We start from the raw sequence: 21,363 nt of genomic DNA on the forward strand, positions 1-21,363 counted from the left end.
TACACATCTTAGATGCAGAGTAGAACAATGCTGCTTTACAAGCTGCTGATGAGAAATAAAAATGGCTACAAGTGATATTAGGAAATTCTAATACATCATCTTTATATTACTATATGCAACTTTCTTTTTCATAATCAACTCTGAAAAAAAGCAAGGCAAACAAAATGCAACTTTAAAGTTTACAAATGAGGGCGGATATTTATGGTCGTTGCTCTGTGTGTGTGTTTCTTGCCAGTGTGTTCTCCCGTTCCTCATGTCCTCTGTACTTTGTCTTGTTTGGATCCTTTTGCCACTTCCTGTTTTACTTTGACAATCATTCTCATGTGTTTTCAGTGATCCTGATTGTATTCACTTATCTCTTTTTAGCCTGCTCTCCTTTGTGTGTGTTCATTCTGTGGTCTTTCATCAGTATTTGTACGTGTGCTAAGTTACCCACCAAATCGTGCTGTGTACGTCCTGTCAGAGATGTTTTTTTTTTTATCAGAACCATTATAAGTTGAGCAGGCCTCATTACAGTTTCACGTTGCATCTTCACATAAGTGTGTGTGTGTGGAGTGACTACACTGATCCAGTCGGAGGATATTTCTGACAGCTGGGTTAATTTTTAAATTGGAGTGTGACTGCATTTAAACAGATGTGTATTTAGTTTTTTATTTTCTTCATGTCTCAGGTATTTCAGTAAAAAACTGCAGTGTGTGGTGAGGGCGCAGTGCAGGGCCCAGGAAGGAGAGACCATATTGTGCACAGTAGAAAACAGTAGAAAACAAACAAACTATGAACTGTGGACTTCCAAGGTGAGAAGTAAAGAGTTGGCAAATGTTAAAACTTAATAATGTTTTGGCTGTTCAGCTGATATCCGTCTACTTAGTAATAAGTCATCACATCATTGTATGTCAATATGTAAACTCTGTTTTTTGGGCCACACGCTGACTGGGCATGTGTAAATTGTGTGTACAAGACACTGCTAGGTGTGTACAGAATATTTTCATGGCGCTATCCCACTGACGCTGGAGAATTAGGTTTACTTTTTAGTTTTTCTTTAATATGAAATTTAATGTCCAAACTTTGTTTGTTTTATTCTTTTTCTTTGTTTGCTTTTTTGTTTTTTAACTGTGGAAGCATTTTGGAAAGTTGCATCTTTTCTAACTTCCTCTTTGGAGATAATTGTATCGGTTTCTTCAGACTTTCAGGATTTCTTGCCTTAGAGGTGCAGACTTCTCCACTGCAACATCATCACCCCTTTTCTCCACTTTACCTGGAGGTAAAGAGTCATCGTGCATTATGGAGGGTGGATAGTCCCACCATAACGGGTGCACCATTCATCTTCTAGCGGTGATGCTATTGGTTATCAATGATGCCACAGGGGCATGACACGATAATCGGACCATTGTTCCCAGAGTTATGGCTTTCATCTGTTTTCTTGGATCAACATTGCCCTCTGAGTTCCGACTGACTTGGTCGGACTTGTGGTGGGTTGATCCTACTTCTTCCTTGAAGCACTTGTCTTTTTTTGCCACTTCCATGCCTTCGAGTGTCTGCATCTTCTTGTGCCAGCTTTAAATTGAATTGAATTTTCTCTGCATATTTCATCAAGGGAACAGTTTTATTTGTGAGTGATTCAACTCCATTAACAGGAGTAGCCTGTGCATAAAGTAGCTTTTTTGCTTTTCAAATAAGACTTACAGTACATAACATAATGCTATAATCAGTTCTTCTTTTCCTTTGGATCTTTTCTCTCTACAAACATAGAACAGACTGATGATCATCACATCTGCCATATCAAATATTTGAAGCTCTTAACACTCATGAATAACATCATATACGAAGCCTCGACATCAGATGGTAAATATTAATTTTTATGTTCGCCATTACTGAGTGAGTGTTTCCTTCTTCTACACACACAAGCAAAAAAATAAATCAGAGAAGCTAAACATAATATAATATTTCCTCTTCACATAAACAAACAAACAAAAAAACACTGTCTGCTGACATTGTGTAAACCTACATGCATTATCACCCTAACCTCCCACCCAGGGCACAGTAATTGTGTTACCATGGAAACAGCGGAGCTGCTGAGACTCCATCCCATCTAATTAGACGCGGCTGCTGCTGCTGCTGCTGCTGCTGTGGACACGCGGTACAAGATGAATGTTGAAGTCATACATTAACCCAATCTTCTCTTTTCATAATCCGACACATTTCATGCAGGACCCGTTGTTTACTTCCAGCGGACACATCACCAACCCAAACATTTTTTTAAAAACCCACAAAAACAAACAAACAATGGGGAATCCGTCGTACCATTTGGCTTAATTTTACCCGGGGCTTCAAGGTGTCGCTTTTAAGAATAATAAATTATTCAGAAGAAGACATTTCAGCGCTACTAAAACAGCCCTGAGACTCAAACAAGGATGGATGTGAAAGCAAGATCTAAAGTTACACGAAAACACCAGAGCCACCGAAGGTCACTGAGGAAACGCTGCCACTCACTGAGGCTGTTAAATAACAAGCAAGTGAATAGCATGTAAATTAGGACAAAATTAAAGCTTACCTATCACAAGCACCAGTAGTTTGCTGTCCAAAAACATCTCACATGGATGCACTGTGTGCCATTGTGATGCCAGCCAGTCAGACCTGATCAATAAAATTAATTCTTCTGAGCCATTAAGTAAGCATCGCAAGGCAAGTACAGTTCTCGCTGATGTTATTTATTCAATATTGACAGTTGCCCAGGTGAAGGTGGGCAAACATTTGTATTAATATGCTGTAAACAAAGAGCATGATGGCGAGAACAACAGGTCCTCTTTAACTAGCTATAGCACATCTAATCAATACTGTGAGGCAGGGCTGTGATGGGGCTGAGCTTGAGGTCGCGTGAGAAAAACAACACCAGTACAGCTACACGTTAAGTCAGACATCCCGTCAGTCTCATCGCTTTTAATTTTCTCCTCCTTTCTTACCTCATTCTATCTACTCATCCCCTACTTTCTGTTCTCCTCCATCTTCTTCTGCCCCCATTAGAGAAACGCTGACCTGCAGACTCCCTAACGCGACCAATCAATATTGCACGGAGGACAGCAGACTGCCAGACGTACCAACACGAACGCTACCTTCAACGAATGAGGCCGGGAATTCCTTTAGCTACATCATCACTGATGTCCCATCCGACTGACCCTGCAAAGTGAGAGCGATTGATTAAACCAGTTTAATGCGAATGGTTCCAAATGACCCTGTGTTAAATATAAAGCCTTCTCACTTTCATGCTGTGGCTGGCATAGATCATCGCTTCATCTATCTATAGAACCATCATTGATCCCGCACGCCCTTCCTGCCTGACATTACTAATGCACAGCGGCCGCAGGACGAGCTAACACAAGAGGCAAAAAGCATGTCATTATGCAGAGGCCTTTGTGTCTTTAAAAAGTTAATGAATCACTGGAATCAAAACGAAAGCCATAAGGAGCCTGAAAGCTACAGCCTATAGATGTGCTGCTGCTTAATGCAAATGATGAGGAGTGATAATGCTTCACTGAATGTCCCATTTGTTAATCAAGATCTCTTTATTCAAGTAAAAGGAGCAGAAGCAAGAATCCTGGTAACAAAAGAAAAAGTATTAATCGTACAGCATTATTTGTCTTATCAGTTTCATATACTTGAATATAATCAGTGTTGAGAAGGTTACTTTTAAAGTGTATTCCACTACAGATTACAGAATAGAAAATGGCCCAAAATGTAGTTTGTAACTTATTCTGTTAAGTTACTCAATGTGACAAACATATTCTGAATACTTTGGATTACTTGATATATTGTCATGCTTTTTACAACTACATGAATGTACTATTGCTGTGTGATTTATTACTACTACTAAAGGCTACTTGTCACCAAGCTAACATTGTTAGCTGGCGTTAGTTGAGGTTAGCTCATAGACCGCAGACTGTTAGACTTGATGGATAGCATTAACAACCTGCTAGCTGCAAATAATCATGTGCAGTTCTGAAAGCAATACCAACTAGATTTTTAAATCTTAATATAAAATGAGTAAGAGTAGGGTGGACATTAGGTAAGGCTGCACTTTTTGCAGTGATCTCGCATAGAAAACTATTTCTGTATCAGTAATGTTTTCTTTCTGTCTGCTTTCAGAACTGCACATGATTATTTGTAGCTAGCAGGTTGTAATGCAGCCTTCATTAATAGTAATAAAACACACAGCAATAGTTCATCGAAGATACTGAAGTGGCACATAACCCAGGTAGCTACCACAAGTGCGGCAACTGGTCCGTTGGGTTATTGTCTCCCAGGAAACACTTCCCTTGTGCTTTTGGAAATCTGTTTTCTTCTATTTCTGTTTTCTTTTTTCCTATTTCCGTTGTGTTTTGTGTGCTTTTGCAGCGTTTTTCTTATTGCTGGTGTTTTCTTAAGTTGCAGTCCGTTTGGCCTCTCAGGGCCACCGTACATACATGCAATTTGTTGCGCAACAAAATTAAATAAAATTAAATTCCCCTTTATGTTTAACTTTTATTTAATGTAGCTTCTTTCATTTCATTCTTCATGACAAGAAAATAATAATCAGGGGTGCACATAAGTGGTCCGCAGGTGCGAATTCGTTGTCAAAATAAAAGACCAGATAAGAAGTTGCAACGCGCGTTTGCGTACATAAGAATTTCTGGAGGAGGACAAACATTTGTTAAGAACTCCTAAAGATGTCGAAGAAGCAAGCTCCTTTAAGCAATTACTTTGGTCTTCCTCCACCTCCAAAGAACCGCAAAAGAAGCGCGTATTCTCGGAAAAGTGGTTGCAGGAGGTGAGCTGGCTTCAAACAAATGATGAACGCACAGAGATGTGTTGCAGAATATGCCGTGAAAATCCCACTCTAGCGGACAAAAACAATGCCTTTTATATGTACGCAAACACGTGTTGCAACTTCTTATCTGGTGCGCGTCTTTTATTTTGACAGCGAATGCACACCTGCGGACCACTTATGTGCACCACTGATAATAATAATGTGCCAAAACACATCTGACTTCATGTTGCCAGTTTTTGTTTTACACTCCATACCTCCTTTTGGATTCAACATGAAATGCGTTTGTGCTTCCACTTGAGACGGGCAAAGAACGAGTAGAGCTGTGGTCTCTGACAGATGTTGCATGCTGACTTTTATTGCAGATTTCTCGCGATTGCATCACATCTAACGATCTCATTGTGATGGTGTATGTCGTCAGGGCTGCTTTTGTGCAGAACAGCAGTAACACTGTACAGCCAAGAAACGGGACCACTTTAAGAGTTTGACCTGGCAACAGGACACATGCATATTCATACTCCCTCTCTATTAAGGTGGTATGATTTACATGATTTTAATTATGAACTTCAGTTATATCTGTTTAATTTTATAATTTAGGTTTTACATGTATTTTGATTAGATATATTTTTTTCATAGTTCAGTGCTGGCTGAGCCATGTAACTTACAAAATCCACCAGCTTTTGGCTCCTATTTGTTGTTAATTTCCCACACTGATGATGATGATCCCAGAAGCTTAGCGCTACTGTAGATTTAATAATTTGTTCAGAAATAACCACTGTTGCTGCTGTAATACCATATTCAGTCCATGCACACACACACACACACACACACGCGCGCACAAACACACTCTTTAGGCACAGCATATCGTTCATAACCACAAAGGCTGCGGACTGTTTTTAGCACCCTGTTTCAGCGCTGCTGTAATAAACGACTTTATGTGATGTGCAATTTTGTACCACTGTGCCTTGAAAACAAGGGACGAGGAGAATGAGTTATAAGGTGTCTGCAGAGCCTTCTGTCTGTCCAGGGGAAATATATTCATCTAGGAGGTACACACTGAACCCCGCTGCCAAACCACTCTCTCAGCCCTCCCTCGGCCATTCATATCATAACCTTTTATTTATGACTCTGTTTTGTAATCTCTCTTTCACACCCGTCTGTCAATCTGTGTTTGTGGGTTTGCCATCTCTGGTCTGTGGCCATTATCCCGACAGAAAGCAGGCAAGCCTACCTCATCACCAACTGCTCATCAAAGGCTATTCACTGTCCACAGGATATGTTCCTGCCAGATATTAACAACGCACCCAAAAAGTCCAGAAGCTACTAGGTGTTGGAAGTGCGATTAACTTTACCTTATGAACCTGCAGCTGATGTTATTTACCAAAGTTGGTTTTACGAGCTACTTACTAACTGCTCTAGTTTCAGTGCTAACTACTAACTTCCCAGATTGCTTCTCCTTTGTGTGATAACTGAGGAAGCATTGTTGCCTTTTATTATCCAAACAAACTCCCAGTTTTAACACTATTTGGTAAAGGTATCACCTGTAGATGTCAGTAGATTGCAGACTGCAATGACTGGATAAAAGATGGATGACATGGCTCCACTTCCTCCCATTCTACAAAAATAAAGCCAAAACTTCCTGTTCATGAGGCTACCATGTAGCATTTTTGGAGCCACAGCTTGCGCAGTAGCGACTTTGGGGGGTGTTGCTGTGCCAAACCCCCGCCCACACACCTGCTGGACGTGTGTGCCAACCCCCCTGCACTTTTTACGTATCCTGGCTGCATCACTTTTGAGATCTCTGATGTTGGTTTCACTGCGCCTGGCGGATCATTAAATTAAGGTAAATACAACCACGACACTATTATTAAAAAGTCATCTTATCATCTTATAGTGCTACAACATCTTATATCACCCTGTAGCTCCTATTGTTAGTGTGCTAGCTAGATTAGCCTTTAGCATGCACACTGTGTTAAAGGCTTGTTATTAGCTACTTAGCATTACTAAACACCTTTGTAGCTGTCATACTGTATATATTTGAATAATTAGTCACACCTTTGTTTTAATTATTGTTATTTTAGACAGAGGCCTAGTGTTACTGTAAATATCAGGATTATCTGAAATTTAATGTTATAATTTCAGATTTTAACATAAGACTGAAACAAACAAACTGATGTAAACAGTTTTACATCCATTATACACTCAGAGCACTGGTAACATGGAAACTTTGAATAAAACAAGTGAGCAGCAGGTTTCATATCACGTTTCATTCCCCTAACTGGCGACAGACCTATACCACAGCCAGACACCAGGGGGCGATACAGACATTTGGCTTATGGTGAGTCATTTTTTAAGATCACTTAAACTTAAACTTTCTTTTTCATTTTGATGTACAGTTTGAACTAAAGCAGTTCATCTTGACCATGTCTGCAGGTCTACATGCCTAAATCTACTGACATGCGATTGGCTGATTACATGTTTGCGTTAACGAGCAATTGAACAGGTGTACATAATGACATAGCCAGTGAATGTGCATCTTTTATACTGTGTGTCTTTCTGATAATAAGACAAGGAATAAATGAATCATAGTGAGTAAGTAACACACAGACTAAAACTTGTGAGCTTGACACTGGAATTGGGGATAAGAGATCTTTTTGCAGTACTTACATATAAACCTCATGAAAAAAACATTTAATCTGAGATAAATACTTTATTTCTCTCCTATAACTGCCATTCAAAACGTTTTTGGATGTTCTTGTTTTCTTATTTGGACAGACTAAGTGATAAATAAACGCTACAGTGCAGCAGACGCGGCGCTGTGCCCCACAGATTTCACTAAAACACTGTGTACTTTCAGCTCAAGGTCTCTGCATATCAGGTCACACTTCACAGTTTACACCAACACATATGCATACACACATCTATCTAAGCACTGACAGCGTTGTAGGGAATCAATGTTTTCCCCTACTGAAATATACATTGGCAGGTATTTTGCATTAGAAGATAAATAGATGAACTGAATAAATAATAACTGAAATCTCAGATGGCTTCACCCAGTTTAACCACAGTTTTTTCAGCTTCTCCTCTCTGTAGTTCTCACTGAGCTGATTTTTTTTAATGTGCAAAAATAGCTGCAACTGAAAGAAAGAAAACACTACATTACGACGTGGATCATTTCTTCCATCTATTATTCATGCTACGAACTTACATTCATGGACGTCATGCGGAGGTCCACAGCAGGGCAAGCGAACAGGAGTAAATGTATTTGTGTAACATGCTCTGATACACGGAGTGTGGAGCAAGTGAGATGAAATGGATAGCCTGCAGTCTGCAGCGTCTATATTTTTAATGCAAAATGTAAAATATTGAGATTTACTTTCATTATGTTTCAGTTAGAACGTAAGCTTGAAAAAATAAACACAAAGAAAGAAAGAAAGAAAGAAAGAAAGAAAGGCTTGCTTTAAATCACAGGTTTTCTCAAGGCTGTGTTTGAAGACTATCTTTGCTGATGGATGGTCTTTAAAGACAAGACTGTGAAGCATCGCTTTGACTCTGAGTCTCAGAGCAACTCTGGCTTCCCTACACTGATGCCTAAAATACTTCCTGCAGGAGTCACATCGGCGCATGTTACAAATTCAGCGCTAGCTGACAGATTAGGAAGTGCAGGACTTGTGCCAGAACAAAAGTGAAAAGTTCGTGAAGCTGAAGCAAGGTTTTTTTCTTTTTCAATTTGATGTGACACAAAATTATAATCTTTTTTATGTACATTCATGCCAGTGCTGCTAATATTTATACATATTACCTATAGGACAGGTAAACAGTTTATTACGGTATGAAAACGTCTATCGTTTCATATTACGCTATCATTTGTTTCGTTTTGTCGCAAAATAAACTGTTTAAGGCAATATTTTTTCATCGTTATGATGGTCACTGTAGAATTTCTTAAAGTTCTCTCTTTCTCTTAAATTTAATATAACCACACTACGGACGGACAAGCGACTGTTTTTAAGCGTTGTTGCTAGCAACAACGATGGTAAAACCATTGCTTGGCTCCGCCATCCACTTATTTCTTTTCCACATAAACCTTTCACAATAAAGCTGAAGATCCTGTTCAGATTTTTCAAAATAAACTGAATCACATGAAATACTATGCAGAGTGTTTACGGATGAGAAGCTAAAAAGAGCCGTCAGGTGCTAAAAAATAAACCTTAGAGCAGGCTTTTCCCTGCAGCACGCCGTGTAATAAATAGTCACAAAGAAAATTGCGGCCGTTTCAACTTATGTAACACTCGACTCCAGGTACACGACGCCCAGCTGAAAACACTTCACGCAAGTCGAGTTGCCTGAGATTCATAGAATTTACAGAAAATGTAAAATTTTTGTCGGGACGATAAATGTCTTATATTGGGATATGAAACTTTGGTCATATCACACAGCCCTACATTCATGTCACCCATTGGTTGGTAAACTGCTGTTTTAAAGTTTTAAGTTTAGCATTTTGAGTTTTTGTTTTGGAACCATGACTGACTGCAGTGTCTCAATTACCACGATTTTTTTATTAAAATACAATATTTCAGTCCAAGTGACCTTTGTGAGGTTAAATAAAATAAATCTAAGCAATGAATAAAATATGAATTTAACTTGCCCCAAACTAGAGCTCACAAGACTTGAATGGACTATTATTAGTTATTAGTGGAATAAACTACACAACTGCCATGGTCCCAACAGTAATCCACATCTGACAGCTGATGTTACCCTGACTTCGGTTGTGATGTCTCGTTTCTTAAATTGGCTGTGGTGCTTCCTACCAGAACAGCTACTGACCTAATTGGCATACACTTGTCAGTCAAAGCAGCCAGGGCTTGAATGATGGAGAAATTTAGGCTTTACAGTTTTTTATATAATTTAAATTGATGATTTATCTAAAAATAAGATCAAATAAAAAATTTCCCAGAGTACATTAGTCACAAAGGGATGAGGATCAAAATAGTTTTCTGTACCAGGCGGTAAACATGTTTGTTTCTGCTCTAAAGTTGGACATTTTAAGTCTATGGAGATTGACCTGCTTTTGGAGCTAACCTCGAAAGGGGATTCAAACATTTTACAGTATTCAGTGGTTTACATATGTTCCTTTTCTAATATGTTGGTAGTACGACACAACTTTGAAGCCAGATATTCTCTATTTCAGATTTGTATCACAAGTTTTAGTGTCATACTGTGTTTATGTTTGTAGACAAGTCCATGTTTACCATGCAAATTATGTGCCTCTCAAAGTCTGACATCATTAGCCATTTAGCTACTGGGTCCAAACTTTTCTTCAGTTCCTGCACTACTTAAAATGTCCCAAATTCCTTAATCTACATTAAAATGTTCAGTGTGGCTGCTCTCCTAGGTGTTACAGTAAATTTTAACATCCAGGCATCCATGTAAAAGAGGAAGTTTAAAAGAGTTAGAGGTTAGCAGGAAGTTAGCTCGCTAGTTTCCGTAAACTAGCGACATATCAAGTTCTTATGGAGGGATTTCTACAAAACAAATATGTCACTTTGGACATAAAAGAAAACAGAAAACTAAAAAGTAAACTGCAGCAATATTTTTAAGGTTGCTGAAGTTGGGTTTGCTGGTATATAAACATGTTCTACCCTTGAGACTGGTGGTAGTCAGTGGGTTGCCAACTGGTCTACACCCATAAGACTGGTGCTTAAGTGTTTATGTATCATACATAAAAGTTCCTAAAAACACCAGTCAGATGTTCACTTTTCTTAATTTAAAAAATTCTGATTCAAGCAAAAAAAAAAGTGCTTTTGTATTTCACACTAGCAAAAACACTAGCAAAAACAACCAATATAGCAAGCATCACCTTTTCCACCCTAAGCCCTTCTGAAACCAGTCAAAAGGGTTTAATAAGAAATGCAGGGAAAAAATGATACATTCAGGGTCTTTATTATTGCAGCCTACATATTTAAAACTGAAATAATAGTGCAGAAAGCACATTACTGTCAATAAAAGAAATAAATATATGCCTACTTATATGTCTTTTTTCCTTAAATCTTTCAGCCCTATTTTTATCCTTGGCAACAGCACTGCTGCAGTTGCACGGCTCATTTCCCACTCAACCAAAACTCTGCCATGAGTGCTGCACGTTTTTGTTTTCTTCGATGACACAACAGCAAAGTCACATCTAACTTTCATTGACCATCTGCCTCTACAGCTCCAGTGCAACCCACCTCTGCTCTTACTTCAATCACGTCTGCAAGGTAGAAAAAAAAAATGCTCTGATTTAGGCCAGACGGCTCACTGCCAAGTATTATGCAGCAGGGCACTCAAGGTTGCTTTAAAAATCTATGAGATATTTTCGCCTCTGTCTCAAAATTAGAAACTGACAGGAGACCTCATGCCAGCAGTCAATCAAACTGACAAAAGCGGTCGTAAGTGTGTGTTTGTGTGTGTTTGCTGCGTCGTTCAGACCGATGCTGTGCTGTGTCATCTCGGAGCATGTTCCTGACTGTCACCTCCACCCTGTGACTTTTTCTCTCAACCTTCAAACCACCTTCACATCAAAAATGGATTAACTTGTGCAAGCTGCAAATGCTGCCTCTCTTGAACGTAATCTTAACGAGTCCCAGTCGTGAAGAACAAAGGCTCCGTGCACAGAGACACCAGGCAACTCTCAATTATGGCCGGCTGATGCACTGAACAAGTAAAGCAAGCATGCACATGTGTACACACAAACACACACACACACACACACTGCAGACTGTCAGCATGAAGAGGAAGGTCGGGGGCAGATGAGGAAACATCACGCTGCGAACATTTATTAGGAGAGACATCTACAGAGGGTCAAGACACAAAGACAGTAGTAGACGGAAAAGAAAGACATACAGTAGCACCGTGCAGGGAAGGAGATCTTTATCTGTGTGTCCACAGCCTTACCCAGCATGCATTAGTAGCAGGTTGGCATTTGTTAACATCATAAACCGTTGGTTGCTTTCCCAAATACCAAACTGCCCACACACACACACACTTACACACCCGAGCAAACACACACAAGTACACTCGAGTTAACCAGCGGTGAGAGTGGGCCAAACGCCGTTCTCAGCTCAATGGACAATCCCACAGATAGGAAGGGTTTTTAAGTCCAAGCAGCTTACCCAATCATTTATCAGATTAATACTTTTATGAGAATAAACCAGTCATAGAGAGAGACATATGGAAAGTGTTAAACTGTGCTCATCTGAAAACCACAGAGATATTACATAACCGAAGGTCAGCCTCTGTGTGTGTGTTTGTATTAACGCTGTGGCTTCAATCTGAATGAAATCATTAAGATACCTCTTGGGCCTTTAGTTTGCATTGAAACTACAGTAAATCATTTCCCTTCAACATCTCTGTTTCTGTTAAATGCAATGGTAAATGGAGTCTGCTTAAAAAAAACTCAAAGCACATTACAAGCCACATTCCCTCATTCACACTTTTATTCTATACACAGCACATTTCCTATAAGACTCAAAGTCCTAAACTTTGTCAGTTGTCGGGGTGTTAGTATCTATCTGTCATCAGTTCTCCTCCTATTTCTGTACAAGTTAAGTTAGAGTGAAGCTGTGCATGGGCCTTACATTGGAGTCAAGCAGATCGAGGCTGTCCAGGCTCTTGCTGCGGTGAATGCGGCCTTTGATGCGACGCAGGGAAGGTTTACCTTGGCTCATAGGCAACGAGAGAGTGGAGGTGGCAGGCATAGCCATAGCACCAGCGCCACCAGTAGCACCTGTAGGCTCGTCTAAACATCCAGGAGCACCTGAGGGGGATAACTCTCCATCTGCCGGGGTCACCCTGCAACAGAAACACAGAAAGTCAATGAAAAGTCAAGAAATAGTCAGTGGGGTTAAGTGCAAGAAAACTAGTTTCACACTCATCAAATCAACTCTATTTTTGGAAATGTAGTGTATCTACTCAGCACCAAACTGCATTTAGTTGATAAAAATCCAAAAATCTACAGCAGAAGTTGGTTGAAATCTTTGGAAGCTCATTTCTGCCCCTGGTTTTATTTTATTTTTTATTTTTTTCCATCTGTAAGTCAATATTTCTGGTTATTATCTCAAAATTTCAAGCTAGGTATCTCAGCATTTAGACTTACTCATTCAAAACTTTGAGAAAATAGCTATAAATTGAGAAAATGAACACACGCATACGTCTCACTTGAATTCACCTGTTACACTCATTTTGAACATTTCTGGGGACAAAATCTGCCAAAATCTTGAATGTTTCCCATATTGCATTGTTCGTGGGCTCAAACACTTGATGTAGCTACATCTATTAAAAACAACAGCGCTCACTATGAAGATGATTTCTCCCAAGAGCGAGCCACAAACAACACACCATGCTAGCAGACAGCACTGCTGTATCTGAGGGAAAACATAAAGATGCCTGAAGCATCAAAGTGACATAACTTTCCTCTTGCTGTCTTTACTTTTTAAAGGACATCTTCTCCTGTTGGCTGTAGTGCCATTTAAGCAAGTGTGAATAATTGGGCTGAATGTCAGCGGGTAGCCTGCAGATGGGCACTAGGTAGGCAGCATCCACTTGTCTTCTATTATTAAGCCACAATGAAGATGCTTTGCTTCTTACATGCTTGGCTGCAAAGGTATTTTAAGGTGAACTGCCTGGAAAAATAACAGTTCACTGCAATTTTGATTGTTTCCTCAATCACGCCTTAAAAAGTTAACAGAATACAATTGTTTAAGTTATTTCAAATTCCTCAAAGGAATAAATACTTTAAAAACACCACCTACATACATGGTTTACAAGGGAAAGGATATAAAGATACAGTCATGGTACAGATAAAGAACACTCTGTCAGTTCAAAGGTTTAACATGTCAAGACATCATGAAACAATAATCTGGTCCTTATAAAATTTAAAATTACTTTAAGACAAGCTCAGTTGAACAAGTTGAGCAAGATATATCACATTTCATTACTTATTTAACAAAAACTAAGCCAAAGTGCAGAAGCAGTGTGAGAAAAACTAAGTTCCCCTCATGATTCAGTAGCTTGTAAAACCACCTTTAGTAATAGTTTTGGTGTGCAGGTGTGCGTTACGGCCAAACATTTGCACTTTGCTGTCCTTGCAAACCAAAGCCATGCTGCCATGGTCTTTTTAGAGAGAAGAAGCTCGTCGTTCAATCTTTTTTTTTAATTTTACTGTGATGGATTTTAACATTTAACAAGCCAACTGAGGCCTGTAGAGTCTGAGATATAGCTCTTTGATTTTTTCTGACCTTGGAGTGAATTTGCTGGCACGTCCACTCCTGGAAAGATTGGTGACTGTCTTGAATGTTTTCCATTTGTGAAAAATCGTTCTCACTGTAGAATGACAGACTTCAAATTGTTCTCAGAATCCTTCCCAGATTGATTCAGTTTAATCCAAGTTTTATTTATACAACACCAAATCAAAACAACAGTCACCTCATGGCCCTTTATATTTAAAGACAAAGTCCCTAGAATATTAGAGAGAAACCCCAACAATCACATGACCCCCTATTGGCAAGTATTTTGGCAACAGTGGGAAGTCCCTTTTTACAGGAAGAAACCTCAGGCAGAACCAGGCTCAGGGAGGGGTGGCTGGCTCTGCCACGCTTTCACAGCAACAGAGATTATTAATAACTAATAATTAATGATTAATGATAACTGATGATAACTGAAGATCATTGCTGATATCTTTTCTCTGTGGCTTTGTGTTTACACACGCTTGAATGCTTCAGACCATCAAACTGACCGACCAGCAAACTGCTCACAAATATATTTTTTAAATATACAATAACACGGTGCATTTAAGTCATTTTAAGATCTAAGCCATCTCAGCTCTGCATTAAAAACCTTTTAAAACAAACACTGGGCTATTTGTTGCACTTCAAATCTATCATAATGACAAGTCATCAATCAAATGCTCGTACCAAAGTATTATACTGTCATGTGTTAAAGTTGACAACACATGACAGTGTCAAGGAAAAAAATAAATAAACCTACTGACAGGCTGTCAGTCTTTCTGAGCATGAGGACGGCAGGAACATGATCAGGGGTTTTCGCTGTCTATTGAGCATTTTAATATCCAGCCTTTTTTTTTAGTTACCAAGCAGAAGTAAAAACAAGAGAAGGTGGCACCACATGCTACACAAGCTGCGCTCGAAACCATCCAATCCCTCTGAAGGCTCGTTTAAACTAAAGACTGATTTCCTGGTAATAATTTGCATGCCATTCAAACATATAAAAAAAAACCCTAATCACATATATTTAACTAACATTTCTTAAATTGGATTTTTATATTATTCGAACAAAGCTACAATTTTTGGTTCTTTTCACCAGTGGAAAAAAAAAAAATCACAGCAACCAACGGCAACATGGCTACATAACATACATGACAGAGCACTTTATTATACGCCTATACTGTCAATACATCTGGCTGCTCCTTTCTAAAGCCCATTAAGCCTCTTATATGATGGTATTTGTTCCCAGCTAGTCTTCTCACTGCCAACTTTGAAGCAAAAGCCATAGTAGTTTCTGAAAACACACGCTTTGTGGTAATTTTAGCACTATTTATTTGTGGTATGTTGTGTATCAGAAGGCCTTAATGCATGCACATTAAGCACTTTGCACCTGCATTTAGACCTGAAACTGTCAATAAAAGTTGTTTTTGCTTGTTTTTGTCCAGCAAAGGATTTGGATTTCAAAACGAGTCTATTCACAGAAGGCTCAGTTATAGCCTCACATTCAGAGGGTGAAATCTGAGGAACATTTTCAATAGAAATATACTGTGTTTTTTGTGTTCCCTTTTCTGCAGCTCCAACTCTGTTTTAATATGGAACAGGAGAAAAAAAACAATGCAGATCGATAGCTTCACAGTGTCTGAGCTGAATACTAACGTGAGCCTTGAGACCTCAGCATCGTGCCCTGCTATCCTGTTGATCTTTTAAAAATGGAAGAAAGGTGACACACCGAATAGATTTTATTTTCCTCCAATTCTTTAGCAAATGTGTTAAACAACTTTGAAAACAAAGTTCTTAACAAGAGTTGAGAATCTAAAATGTAAGTAGCAGTTCTTTGAGGTTTCCTTTAGTGCACGTAGATGATTGAAGCTAAATGCTAACCAAAGCATGCTAACATACCGACGATGATAATGCTAACATAGTGTTTTACAGGTAGGGGGAAAAAAAGTCACGCCTGACTTAAATTTGGCTGATTTCTCCTTAAAGTCATGTTTTTCTGCACCTCTGTACAGCTTCCAGTGTGGCTGCTACTTCCACATCGGACCACTGACCACTTTGGTACCTCTGTGATTACAGCAAGGCAAATATCTGTGACAAACTAACTCAGCTTTGTTCTCAGTGATCCCAGGTTATTAGTGTAACGACAAAGAGACCAAAAAGCAGTTTTTAGTGGAAGAGCCCACATTTTCCAAACCTGCAGGTAGCAAATCTGGTCAGGAGAGTGACCAGGAGGAAACTCATGATTTTTTTAAAAATAATGTTGTTAATGTCAACAACGTGTGCTGTAAATTCATCCTGAGGGTCAAACTGTACATTACGTTCTACTGTAATATATCGTAATGCAATGAATTTGGGTGCATGCCAGCTAGTTTTTTTGGACACACTAACACAATCTTCAATCATCACCAGTCCTATCTGCTGTATTTGTGATTGTTTTGACATACTGGAGTAGATCGAGTGTGCGCCGGAGACCCGGGTGCAATTGGTCTGAACTGGGCTTTCAGACAGAAATCTAAAAATAGAGATCTAAAAATAGCATCTGTGCTGGAAGCACTTGCCAAGGTGATAGCATTAAAGAGGAAACTCACCCAAATTTAAATTGGGTACTAAATCAGGTAGAGTTCTTCATTTTTATAGGCTGTGTTAGAGGGCAGTTTTCTCCATATTCAGTATCTCAGTTTAACGTCTTATCATGCCAGCATTTGATAATTATCATTAACACAACGTGAACTCGAGGAAAGCCATTTTAATTAACACTGAGGGAATCAAGAAGTACTTGCAAAGTTTCACTGCACTTCATCTTCAAGGTTTGCCTTTTCTATGTGTGACCTGCACCTGATTCATCTGTGTATTTAGTCTCTGTCACTGTAATCCCAGTGTTATTTTCACAAGGGGATTTCATTTACACACAAAGCTTATGAAGCTCTGTGGGTTTAACAACACACTTCTAAGAATTAGGAGCGCTGATAGGGCCTGTATCTGTGTGCTGGTTTACAACCTGTAGGTCATTCTCCTAATCCTACACTAATAGATGACATCACAGGGTAACAGAAACCGGAACTATGTGGCTCAAGGATTTGAGGTATTAGTGCTTATATGGCACTGCATTTTATGTTCATATGAATATGATGTCTATTTACATAAAATAAAATTGTTTTGTTTTTTTTGGCAAGATACAATACTGTGCAAAAGTCCTGAGCCATTTCTTTATATTATGCAAAGAAAATGAGAAATAGGTTAAGTAATTTATTGAAACGTGCAAATAAAGAAATAAAGCACATAAGGTAAAAAATGAGTTTTTACAACTCTAATGAGCTTGAAAGTCAAGTCAGTGTGACCACCTTTGTTCTTCAACACAGCCTAAACTCTCTTAGCTGAGCTTTCTTGTAAATCCTTTAAGTAGTCTTCAAGAATAGTTCTCCAGGCTTCTTGAAGGACATTCAAAGCTCTACTTTCCTAGACTGATTCAATAATATTGAGGTCCAGGCTCTCACTATCCACGACTGATAGTGTTCTTCTAACCAGATATGCTTTTACTGTAACAGCGGTGTGTTTGGGATCCTTGCCATGCTGACAAATGAAGCTTTTTTGTGACAGGCTGCTAGTAACAATTTGCCTAAAGATGCAATTTAAAATAAGTTCTTTGCTAAGTTGTCTGTTATGTGTAGCCACAACACTGGTTCAACCCTTCAGATAGAGACTCTTTTTATGATTGAATAATTCATAGGTCAGTGTTTAGTGACTAAAAAAACAAACACATTTTTGAAAATGGTCAGGTACAAGGACTGGACTGAAAATGAAAAAGCAGCCAATTTCTAAAGAAAACTTTGAGAGACCTTCCGCAGCTTTACTTTTGAGTCATGTACGAGAGCAAAAGATTTATGATGTAATACAGACTTTAAGACTTTTCAGCCCTGCATCCCTAATGGACTTATCATTGTTTCATCTAAATCTATCATAGCAGTGCTTTCCAAGATCTGTGAGGAGACTTTATAAAAATATAATATACCTTGAATAGGGCCATTTTTTTACAATTGTTTTTATTTTTGCAGGAATTGAACTATAATCAATAGATAACATATATGCTGAAAGTCAGAAAATGTAAGCTTGTTGATTTTCTGCTTCACAAAAACCGTAAAAACAGAGCACAAATATAAAAACTATACAGAATACTAGAAGTAGCAGAAGACGAACAAGTTCACGCTTGCAGCTGAGGCACAACACTGCTTCCAACAGCAGCTGGTATCCTGTAAATAAATGTAAACAAAACCAGAACACCATAGTTTGCTTTGATATGCTATTTGATATGATTAATTTAGAGCAAGTACAAAGAAAATATGGGAGGAGACACAAATCCATTTGGGGTTGCATCAGGAAGAGTTTCCAGCGTAAAACATCTGCCAAATAAAAGATGTAAGGGAGGAGCCTACAGGAGCGTTTACAAAAACAACATATGCAGTGATTTACAATAAAACTACGTGGTAATATTGGGTTTGATGCCAACAACGTGTTTCAGGAAAGTTGGAACAGGAGCAAGAAAGACTGGAGCCGCACTCAAATACTTTTTGAGGCTGAGGAAAGATGTAAAGGAGAATTCATGAGGACAAGAGAACTGCTCAGAGTTTCACTGCACTTACATAACTTTGCAGCAGCAGCTGTTGCTGATGTGGGTCTGCTGTGGTCACACTATAATGTTTAGACTTAGAGCTTACACATGTCTGCCTGTGCATTCTTAGCAGTTTATTATATGCAAGCTGGATAAATGTAGTAAAAGTGATAAACGTGACTTCCTGAAAAGCCTGGAATAAAAAAAAACAAGTTACCAGAACAAAGGCAAAGAGATGTTTGTATTAAGTAAAGTTGCTCACCCTCCTGCCTGCTTATATTTTATCTTCCCGCTCAAAAAAAATCCAGTTTAACTTTTAAACTTTTGCCTTTTTTTTTAAGGCTTTCAGCATCTGAGACTGAAGTCACATTAAATAATGATAATCATAATAATAAATTGCTGGCAATAAAGCAGAACTCACAATGAGGACATAACTAATGCAAACTGAATTTTCCTTACACCATTTGACTTTTATTATTTTAATATAGCTCATTATCGTTATGTGGTTCAGACACGGCAGCAGCTTCATGCAGATGTTACCAAGATTCATACATCACCCGTAGATTCAACAGATTACTGAAAACACATAAGCATATTAGCCATGATATGACATAACGTGGAAAACAGACTTTTAATTTATATGATGATCTGCACGCATTATTAGTCATGTTGGCTGTGAACGGTCAGGCTTGTGCACAGAGAGACTGAGTAAAGATGGAGGGGGTGTTTGCCACACTGAAACACAGCATGGGGTTTTATCATTTCTGGCTCACAATATTATTAAAAGATTACGAGAAGCTGGAGAAATCGCTGCACACAAGGGGCGAGGCCAAAAACTAATAATGAATGGTCGTGATCTCTGAAAAAAACAAAAAGAAAATCCAGACACAGTTCTCTGCTGGAAATCACTGCATGGGCTTAGAAAGACTTCTGAAAACCACTGCCAGTAAACACACTTCATCCGAAAATGCAAATTGAGACTTTGGCATACACAGGAAAACAAGCACATGCATATGAACTACCAGGAAATGCTGCTGCCTTCTCTGGGTAGGAGCTCATTTAGGATGGACTCTGGTTAAGTGGAAAACTGTTGGTATGGTAACCATGGATGCTGTGACCTCTAGGTTGAAAAAAGAAAAGGAAGCCTACAGCTTGTTATGTGAGCAGTTTAAAAGGGCACATGTCATCAAAAATGGAAACATTTTTTTTGTTAAATTTTCTTCTTTAACCTGCTCCGTTTAGTGGTCACCATAGTGAATCATCTTCCTCCATCTCAACATATCTCTAGCATCTTCTCCTCACACCAATCCTCTCCATGTCCTCCTTCACAATGTCCTTGAACCTCCTCTGTGGTCTTTCGCTTTTGCTGTTAATTAATGAGACATTAAAGAACAAACAATACATACGCTGACATCCAGATGACGCCTTGCATATGTGAGCACGATGGTGCCAGACCAAATTCTGCCGATTTAAATAGGAGCACACCTCTGCAATTCAAGACTCGGGCGATAAACTGACCTGACTGCAATCTGGACCTGTCACCCACTTGTATTTGGCACCTTATAAAACCCCCAAATATTGGGAAACAGGTGACACAGAGACAGACAAAAATTCCTGCTCACGTTCACACCTGCAGCCAATTATGAATCCCCTATTATGCTGACAGACACTGGACTATTGGAGAAAGCCAGAGCTCTGAAATACTCAGCGTTGTTAAAATAAGAGGTAATGCAATACAGCGGTAAGCGCCCCATCACCAGTTTCTTTTTTCAAAGCATTTTGCTGAAACCAAACTCTTTAAAAAATGATTTTCCTCTGAACCCAATTTGGGGGTTTTTGTGGGGGGGTTTTAAAACTATACTTTCAGCTGTACTGCAGGAATTTAGTGTGATATCTTTAGCTGTGCAAGGCAGTGGATTAGACTGTTCAGACAGACGTTAGTTTCACTTTTCACTGCCTCTGGAGGAATACGGAGAAAGTCACAAACAGGCTGGAGTGCACTCATGGAACTAAACTCAAAGTGTTCCCTCCAGTGCGAACAGACAATGACGGCATCTTACAGCACAAAAAGTAAAGAAATACTCAGACACATCAGGCACTAACTGCAGAGAGAGGTGAAATGGATAAATATTACATGAGACTTCAGCCCAAAATAGAGAATCTCCCTCATGTCCGCAGATTAACAATACCACTAGCTAAGATTAACAGATTACTTCATCCAGTAAGTAAAGTTATTTATATTAAAAAAAAACATTAATTGATTAATGTTTTAAGTAGGGCTGTGCCACATCTTATCCCCAGTGATAACACTGGTATAAATTTTTATGTGATATAAAAATGTCATATTGTGATATCATCGCTATACCAAGGCCATGCATTTACATTTCCTAGCACCACAACAATGAGACAAACCCGGGCATATCTGAGAGCGAGAGTTAGATTTAACATCTAACCACGGAGCTACTTCAACAACTTCCAACAAAGCAAAATGTTTTCTTGCAAAATATGCAAGAAAATTGATTTTAGCTAAAGGTGGAAATAACAATACTAGCAACGAAACTAGCAATTGATGCTAAACTGAGCTTTGCAGGAACGCTCGCTAGCTTCGCTCTATATGACAGGAAGAGCAAACCGTACATGGTGGAAATAGTGGAAAAACCCATGATTTAAGCAGTTGTTAAAAAAGCTCAACCCAAGATACA

General features: G+C 38.9%; 1 protein-coding gene across 6 annotated transcripts in view; it reads right to left on the reverse strand.

Annotated features, from left to right (window-relative positions):
• The window catches only part of tjp1a (tight junction protein 1a), a 111,406-nt gene that overhangs the window by 74,715 nt on the left and 15,328 nt on the right, over positions 1 to 21,363 (reverse strand). For all 6 annotated transcript variants that reach the window (XM_039610087.1, XM_039610116.1, XM_039610082.1 and 3 more), the window contains exon 2: positions 12,412 to 12,625. In XM_039610087.1, coding sequence (XP_039466021.1) covers positions 12,412 to 12,625 — 214 coding nt within the window. The remainder of the gene's footprint in view (positions 1 to 12,411; positions 12,626 to 21,363) is intronic.

Source organism: Oreochromis aureus, linkage group 1 (assembly GCF_013358895.1).
Source record: "Oreochromis aureus strain Israel breed Guangdong linkage group 1, ZZ_aureus, whole genome shotgun sequence".
Lineage (NCBI taxonomy): Eukaryota > Metazoa > Chordata > Actinopteri > Cichliformes > Cichlidae > Oreochromis > Oreochromis aureus.